The 9,226-nt window shown below is 40.1% G+C and overlaps 1 protein-coding gene across 1 annotated transcript in view; it reads right to left on the minus strand.

The window, feature by feature from the left end:
- Window positions 1–8,297, minus strand: part of STARD13 (StAR related lipid transfer domain containing 13) — a 256,899-nt gene extending 248,602 nt beyond the window's left edge. The window contains exons 1-2 of the mRNA XM_042792355.1: window positions 8,187–8,297; window positions 5,373–6,284 (exon numbers count right to left, since the gene is read on the minus strand). Coding sequence (XP_042648289.1) covers window positions 5,373–6,128 — 756 coding nt within the window. The 5' untranslated portion in view covers window positions 6,129–6,284; window positions 8,187–8,297. The remainder of the gene's footprint in view (window positions 1–5,372; window positions 6,285–8,186) is intronic.
- Between the last annotated feature and the right edge of the window lie 929 nt (window positions 8,298–9,226).

The following is a 9,226-nucleotide window of genomic DNA, read 5'->3' on the forward strand; positions in this document are numbered from 1 at the left end:
ACCCAGCATGTGGTCCTGGTGGAGAAACTGGGAGGCTGAAGAGGGGCTACTGGAGCACCTAGCACCTCCTGAAGGTTAGCTCTAAGTGGTTCCTCACCAGCATGTGGGCTTCCTCTCTGACACAATAAAGGAAGCTGTAACAACTCACTTAGGTACCCTAAAGAATGTCAACAGCAACAGAAATCTTTTTGGCTGTTATAATAGCTAATATGGGTTCCCCAAAGAGGTGCTTCGAAACTGTCCCAGAGAGGATTTCCAGTTTGCTGCCATGTTGGTAAGAATATGCTTGCCTCTTTGCAGCTTGCCCCTTTGCAGCAGCCAACAACATTAGCAGGATTTCTATGCAATCACTGATGTGAGGGAAGATTCATGACAATTCACTTTGTCAAGGGTATGATTTCATAATACTTCATTTTGCCTAATGTCTTCATTGGGGAGTGCAGTGACAGGACAAGGGGTAACGGTTTTAAATTGAAAGAGGGTAGATTTAGATTAGATATAAGGAAAAAATTCTTTACTGTGGGGGTAGTGAGACACTGAAACGAGTTGCCCAGAGAGGTTGTGGGTGCCCCCTCCATGGAATTGTTCAAGGTCAGGTTGGATGGGCCTGTGAGAAACCTGGTCTAGTGAAAGGTGTCCCTGCCCATGGCAGGGGGGCTGGAACTAGATGAACTTTAAGGTCCCTTCCAACCCAAACCATTCTATGATTCTATGATTCTATGAAATATCTTCAACTTTTTACTTGAGAGACTATGTAAGGATAGGACAAGATTACTGATGTGAAGTTGTGTAGTAGTTCCTGGTTAAATATGGTTATCAGCTGGGTCCTGCTCAGTACAGTTTGAGGAAATGGCAGTCTAAAAGGTTGTTATATTTCAGAAGCTATTCTGAATAATTTATTGCCACTGCATACTGAACTAGCTGCAAGCACAAAGAGAGTATGTAGACTTGAATTAAACAAGCAAGGAAGAATGGCTCAAGATACCACTTCAGAGTTGTCAGTAAAACATCTGGACAGAACAAAATAAACAATTATAGAATCATAGAATTCCTTAGGTTGACACCTTTAAGATCATCAAGTCCAACCTTTAACCTAACATTGCCAAGTCTACCAGTAAAACAAGGTGCTAAGTGCCACATCTACATGTCTTTTGAATGCCTCTGGTGATGGTGTCTCAACCGCTTTCCTGGGCAGCCTGTTCCAATGCTTGACAACCACTGCAGTGAAGAAATTTTCCCTAATATTGTTTAAACCTCCCCTGGTGCAACTTGAGGCCATTTCCTCTTGTCCTGTCACTTATTACTTGGCAGAAGAGACTGACACCCACCTCGCTACAACCTCCTTTCGGGTAGTTGTAGGGAGCGATAAGGTCTCCCCTCAGCCTCTGTTTCTCCAAGCTAAACAAGCCCAGTTCCCTAAGCCACTTGTCATAAGACTTTTGCTCTGGATTCTTCACCAGTTGTGTTGCCCTCTGGACACGCTCCAGCACCTCAATGTCTTTCTTGCAGTGAGGGGCCCAAAACTGAACACAGGGTTCAAGGTGCAGCCTCACCAGTGCCAAGTACAGGGGGACGATCCCTTCCTTAGCCCTGCTGGCCACACTAGTTCTGACACAAGCCAGGATGCTGGTGGCCTTCTTGGCCACCCGGGCACACTGACAGCTCATTCTCAGCCGGCTGCCCACCAACACCCCCAGGTCCTTTCCCACCAGGCAGCTTTCCAGCCACTCTGCCCCAAGCCCGGAGCATTGCGTGGGGTTGTTGTGACCCAAGTGCAGGACCCAGCGCTGAGCCTTGTTGAACCTCATACAATTGGCCTCAGCCCACTGATCCAGCCTGTCCAGATCCCTCTGTAGAGCCTTCCTTCCCTCGAGCAGATCAACACTCCCACCCAACTTGGTGTCATCTGCAAACTCACTGGGGGTGCACTTGATCCCCTCATCCAGATAACTGATAAAGATACTAAACAGAACTGGCCCTAATACTGAGCCCTGAGAAACACCACTTGCAACCAGCCTCCAGCTGGATTTAACTCCATTCATCACAACTCTTTGGGCTTGGCCATCCAGTCAGTTTTTTACCCAGTGAAGAGTACAGCCACCCAAGCCATAAGCAGCCACTTTCTCCATTAGAATGCTGTGGGAAACAGTGTCAAAGGCTTTACTAAAGTCCAGGTAGTCAACATCAGTGGCCTTTCCCTCATTCACTAAGTGGGTCACCTTGCCATGGAAGAAGATCAGGTCAGTCAAGCAGGTCCTGAATATTAGAAGGATGAGCGATGTAAAAAAATTCCCATTCAAGATAGAAGGGGAGTTTTACAAAGCGGGTGGGTAGAGAAGACACATGTATAATGAGGGTACAGAAGTTCACTGATGTGTTTAAGGAAGTGCAGTCTTAGTGATGATGTTACCCAGATCACCGTCCCAAAATGAGAAATAACACGAAAAATATTTCAGAGATGTATATAGACTTGGTTTTAAATTTTTAAAATTTTTCTTCCCCAGTTGAAAGAAATGTTATTTTTAGTTTAAGAACTCTATTTGGGCATTAAATGTACCACTGATTACAGAATCCTGACAACGAAAAAAATGTTGGCAAATTTAGATTTGATGAGAAAGCACAAGAAATATATACGGGACTGGTTTAAGGGTGAAAACTCAGGGACCATACTGAATTCATAAATTGAACAGAAGTATTGTGTATCTTGTACCACTCAGAACAGGAAGATGCTGTATGGGTTTGGAAAAAAAAAAAAAAGAGCTTTTTTTATTTTAATGGGCACCATTGTATGAATTGTTTTCAGCAGAGTTTCTTCCGCTTGTAACGGGGTTGGCAGCATACACAAGTTGTATTTTTTTTTCCAGTTTTCCTCTACTTGTTTACTGTTTATTTTACTCAGAGATTTGTCTCTGCTTATTAATTAGAATGAAACAAGAAGTTCAACAATTATGACTTAAATGCATGTAACAACTATTTAGGAGGAGATTCAGACAGTGGCATTGCTTGGGGTGACTGCCTGCAAGGGCCAGTACTCCCCAGCCTGGACAAGGTGACAGCCTTTCCTTCTTTCTATACATAAAATAGGAGATTTGCAGCCAGTAACAAGTACATTTACTTAGGAATGCCCCTGCAGGGTAGATCTTAATCACTATTTCGATGCAAACTTTAGTAGGGATTTAGCCAGGATCTCTGTCAGGGTGCTATATGTGATAGCCTGTATCTATATGGCCGAGGTGATTTGTTTGTTATGCTATTTTTATTCTAAGGCTTAGCAGTAATGGTTGCTTTTGACAACACTTTTACGCCATGCTGTCTTTATTTAGTTAATTTCTTTCCACTATAAAGACATTTTTCCACAGCCTCATTTCTAAATAATAGAAATAAGTAACTTGATAATGAGATACATTTGCTTCAACCAGAATCATGGGGAGAGTTTTTAGTCTGAATAGTAATGCATGACTGCTGCTAAAATTTGAGAGACAAGAAAAAACTTTTTTTTTTTTTTTTTAATTCTTGGAGGCTGTCCTAGAATGATACATACTTATTTACATAGAAAAAAAAAAATCAGAACCAGGACTGCATCATTGCATCTGTACAGTTTTTGAAATGTTTTGACACATTCGCTGAGATTTACTAGGTAATTTCACATGCTTGTCTGGCAATTTATAATCCATTATTTTGCACTACAGGTTTCATCCTTGAGTTTATTTTATGGCGTAGACATAAAGTAAACTAAATGACAACAGCCCCCACCCTCTCCCTTTTATCTTTGGGAATGACCTTCAGTAAACAGAATCCCAGGGATGTTGCGCATGCATTTTGATATATATTTATATTAATGGGAATGTTTCTGAGTAAATGAGGAAGCAAGACTTGGATTAGAGTAGTGTAACAATGTAATTATTTAATAAACCACGTGTCACAAGAATCAGGGTTTGTATTGCATCAAAAAGCGCCCTGTTTTGGAACCATCTTTGGGCCTTGGTTTTCTAATATTAGCTGCTGAGAAAAAGTTATAAAAATCTAGCTTATATCTCCGTGAGCTAATGACTTTCCACAGTAAAGTTGGGATATGTATGAAATAAAGCACACAACTCCCATTCAGTTAAGGGCAGAATTAGTCCCCCCAGATTGGAGATAGATTAGTATTAAAAGAGAGAAGTAATTAAGTATTGTATATTATAATTGTGATGTTAATATGGGCATTATAGTTCGAATTATATTTTTTTCATTTAATCAGAAATCAGTGAGGCAACTCTGTCTTATAAGCACTAGAAGAAAAAGGAGAACTGCAGATAGAGAAAAATAAAACACAGTGGGTAAAAGACTAGGGCTCCATCCTGATTTTCAAGGCGTAGAGCAGATTTACATAGAAAATAACTTTTAAAAGATGGAGGAGGAGAAGAGAGAGGAAGGAAAGGTATGCCTGACCTTCTGTTTAAGATTAATTTGAGCTGCAAGGTCAGGAACTTTGGAATTTTAAGGGTTTGTTTTGCCCACTATTTAGAGTCACTTTGTATTTTTGTTCTAGAGCTGAACTTCTCCAATGATAAACATGTTTAGCTCCAGGCATTCAGTTTGCCACCAGCTGGGAACAGGGGGAAAGCCTTGCTTATTCTTCAGGCTAGTGAGAACTCACTTGGAAAGCTGCTGTTCCTCCAGTTCCAAAAAACACAGATAATTTACTCAACCCTTTTTTTCTGGAAAGGGTATAGTTGGATGATTCTTATTACAGAGTGTTTGTTATTTTCTCCTAAATCTTCTTATGTTTTCATTTTGGACATTGGTCTATAGAGTATTGTGATGAGTATACAAAAAACCCTATTTACTTTATTTTGTTACTGACCAGATTGACGCCTGTCCTTCATATTATTTTAGTGAAATAAGAATACAGGAAACAGTGGTATTTAGCAGAAGCAGTGCTGTGGGTTAGATGACACAGTGCTAGAGTGCCACTACACTAAAAAAGGCAATTTTTCGGCATGAAGAAATATGCTCTGCTCTCGGAGTAAACCTGAGCAGCTCTATCCCTTCAGAACAGTCCATAGACTCAGGGAGTATATGCTATACGTGGCATGATATATGATCTTGTAGGGACAGGGGAAACCAAGCCAGTGTTCCCATTTTAAAAAAGCAAAGGAAAACAGAATAAGAAAGTTTGAAGTTCAGGCTAATAGAAATGTGGCCAATCGGAAGTAACATATTCGTCTAATGTAAAAACCTAGCATACTTTTACTGTAGGTTTATATTATTAATTATGTAATTTAGATAAATTATAACTGTATAACAATTCGTGCAACTCCTCCTGTAACCACCTTAAATGATACCACTTGTTTAAAATACACTTGGAACAAAAGAGTAGCTTGTATTACCTCCAGCTCCATGTGGTTTTCTTCCTTGTCATGGTCCTTCAATTCCTTTTCAGAATGATCATCGCAGTCTTCTAAATGACAGATGTGTTGATATTTAGTAACTTCATGTTTATCTTGCTTTCTTTGAGAAATGTTCCTTCTATGAAGACCATTGAAAAATGCCTCATACAGTGGCAGTTCTGTAAACACATCATCATCATCTCTACCATCTGCTTCTTCCTCTTCAGATGAAAAATCTTCTGCTTCTCCTGCCTCGCAAATATGGAGTTTAGGATTAGCTTCATGTGATAAAAATTCAAAATCAGAAAATGTGATAGCACTTGGTATGTGTTTTATGACTCTGATCTCATGACTCCTTTCTGATTTATTGTCTGATTTTTTTCCTGTAAGGACTGGCCATTCTGTGTGCAAGGGAAGGTTTAAAGGATCTTCCTTTGGCTTGTGCCTTGCAGAACAGAGTAATTCTTCAGAAAGGTGCTTTGTCTCAGACTGATCAATGGCACTGACACACCCTGCAGCTGTGCCAGGTTGCAAGGGTGTCTCACTGTGGTCTAATAAGGATGATGCAGGCAGCAAACTCAACTCAGGTTCCAGTAAAACATTCTGAAATTCAGATGGACTTGCCTGGTTTTCTATCTTTCTTTGGTATTCTTCATACTTTGCTTCCTTTGGAGTCCCCAGGCACTTGGCAGATGTAAGATAAGGTGAGCCCTGTTCTTCTTCATAGATGTTAGTTTCCATTCCAGTGAGTTTCATCCATCAGAGATCAAATGACTTCATTCTTAGTATTTTTAAGAAACGTAACTTTGCATACGTAGTCAGGAAATATCTTCTTATTTTTCCAAAACCATGATCACACAATCATTTTTAATGCCTGGATTATCATACAAAACATCTGAATCCTCTCTGCTCCTGAAAAAAAAAAAAAAAAAATTGTAACATGCTTGCATTGGAGTGCATTATCAAAAGTAATTTTGAAACATGAAATTCCCATATCAAATTTACTTGTAGGTCTCTTCAAAAATTATTGATGTATGCAGATTATATGAACTTAAAACATGAGAAGCTTGACTTGTATACCTGAGAGGTTAGGGAATAACTGGCAAATGCAGAAGTGGTTTTTAAATATTGCCTTTATGCTGATTTTTGACATAATGGTTCAGAATCATTCAAAGTGATTGTAGTTATATGCTTGTTAGCAAAACATGTTTCTGTTTCCTATATTTTTATTGTCTGTTAAATCACTGAAAACTTTCACGCTGTTCTGATAAAGCTACTAAAATGTCATAGGGAAGAGCAAGGAGGCAAAGTAATTTACAGAAAAGAGAGATGATTTCAATATAGGTAGAATTTTCTGTCTCAGCTTCTGTGAATTGCCAATGCGGTGCAGCACCAGTCCATTTCCAATAAATTTGCAAAGCAGAGAATCTAAAAATAACAGAGGGCTTTAGTACCACAGCGGAGTTGGCCAGATCTGTTTTAAATCAGCCATAACTTCTGTGCTCACATCTAGGCTGTACACCTCCAACGCATGGGAAGAAGGGCGTAGCTGAAGAACTGATCTTGCATCACTAAATAGCTTACATTCACCCGTATATGTAATTTACTTTTTGTGACAGATTGAATATTGATAGTACTTATTTTAATGATTGTTTCAGTACTCCATCTGTGAGAGAGCAAAGAGGAACGGAAGCTTTTCAAAATAAAGAGAAGCTTAAGCCTTTGATGTATGTGGCAAACCTGTCAGTGATGAGGAAGACATGTCAGAGGCAGCACTGTGATTGTCAAAGTGGGAAGCAAGCAAAGACGCTGGCATGTGATGTGCCTCTCACTGCATGTGCCACAAACTGAGCAATGCACACCATCTAGGCATATTTTAGTGCCGGTTAGCATATATTTCAGTGTTACAAACATACATTGGGTAATAGAAAGAATACTGTTACACGTGGAGAAATTTTGGATTTATTATATTACCTTTGTCATTTGAACTGCAGCTGTAAGAGGTGTGAGCATGCACGTACACACTGTTTAGGTAGACCTCCTCTCAGCTATTGCTAGCTATTTAAAAGTCGGAGATTATTGTAAGCTGTCTAGCCTCCTGCTGGAGTCAGTGGAGAGAGAAAAATGCTTCCAGAAGGTAAATGCTCTCACTTGGATACCTATTTTGACATGGGATGAGTCTCTCTCCTGGCCTGACCGCCTTATCCAAAACTAAGGAGGGTGTCTAGACAAGAAGCTCACACTGGCCACCTAGATTTAGAGGGACAAATAAAGGTAAGAAGAGTTGCAGCCGTACCTTTCTTACACAATAATAAGAGATCACATTGTCTACGTGTGAATGAGAAACCTACTTTGGAAGCCCTCATTTTCTCACTAGCTTCAAGTTAGCCATCTACACAGAGGTGATTTCACTTTCAGAAGTGCTGAACACCCTTCGTTCTCCTTAACATTACCTGAACTTATGGAACACAATGTCTTTGAAAAAAGAAAACGCATCCCCACATTTGTAGGGAATGATTGAAACAACTAATATTTCACATAATATTTTTGTACATTGTGGGCGCAGTGAAAAAGCCTCAGGCCACTTTGGGTGAATATTATTATCTGTGCTTCACTATGAGCCATCACCTTTGTTTTTGAGTCCCTGGCACCCAGTACCCTGCCAGAAGGCATGCTGCTAGCACCCACACTTGCACCATACAAGGCCAGGTGTAAGCGAAGAAGATTTACCTATTCTAGAAGACTGTTGCCATCAGGTGAGAGGATGGGTTGTGTTCACCAGCCACTGCTGCTGGTGGCTGCCCTGTTCCTCACCTGTGGGTAGTTCCAGCAGGAGTAGCAGTGCTCAGGTCTCCACATCTCCTCCACAGACTCTCTTTCCAGGCCTCACCCCTTCCTATTGTCACTCTTCCTTCTCTGGCAGAAATTACCCATCTTTGGCATGTTCCCTGGGCCCTCTTTAGTCCTGGTAATGCTGCCCAGCACGTTCTGCTGTGATGACATCTGCGGGAATACACCTCTGTGTTCATGGGAACATCTTTGCTGTAACAAACCCAAAATACAGCAAAAAAATGCTCCAGAAGAAGCTACAGAAATTGTGCAGCAGGCAAGCATGGGATAAGTGAATTACACATTTTTTATTTCTCGTATTTTAGGATGATGCTTTAGATTCTAAAACATGAATTATCATCCCTGCAAATATCTGTATATTCCTAGCATCTAAAATCAGTACCCAGCTTCTTTTAAAATTTTGCCAAGTTCTTCCTCTCAAATTAATTTTGTTTTTTACAGGAAGTGGTGTAAAGCTGCAGTTTTTACAATTTCCTTACAAAAGGCATGAAAGAGGTTTTCTGTTTATTAGATTTGCTTACTCCATTGAGCTATTTTTTTTATTTTTCCTGGGATGAGACTGGAACAAAGAAAGTATGCAAAAGCAGACTGATTTTGTGCAAGTATGGCAAGAAATCTCTGAAGAGGAAGTGGTTAGAAGAGGGAGTGTGAGTTTACCCTTATTCATCCTGTGGAACATATCTCTTTACTCAATCTAGCAGTGACTGGAAAAAACCCCACAGTTTTTTGCAAAATATCAAATTCCATATTTTATAAGGAGTTACACACAGACATTTATAGCTCCTAAAAATGGAGCATTTTTGGCAGAGCTGTGGATTTGGAAATCCTGCCCATAGCAAAATGTGTAACTCAGAGAGGACTGAATATTCAGAGCTAAATCTGTACATGTTGTAAAAGGCCTGTAACACAGCCCTGAAAAACTATCATTCTCACCACAGTTCTGAATGTATGCACTTAGAAGTTCTGAAAATTAATAATCTTTCTGGAAATGGCCTTCAAGGCTT

Source organism: Tyto alba, unplaced genomic scaffold (assembly GCF_018691265.1).
Source record: "Tyto alba isolate M040663 unplaced genomic scaffold, T.alba_DEE_v4.0 Super-Scaffold_2, whole genome shotgun sequence".
NCBI lineage: Eukaryota > Metazoa > Chordata > Aves > Strigiformes > Tytonidae > Tyto > Tyto alba.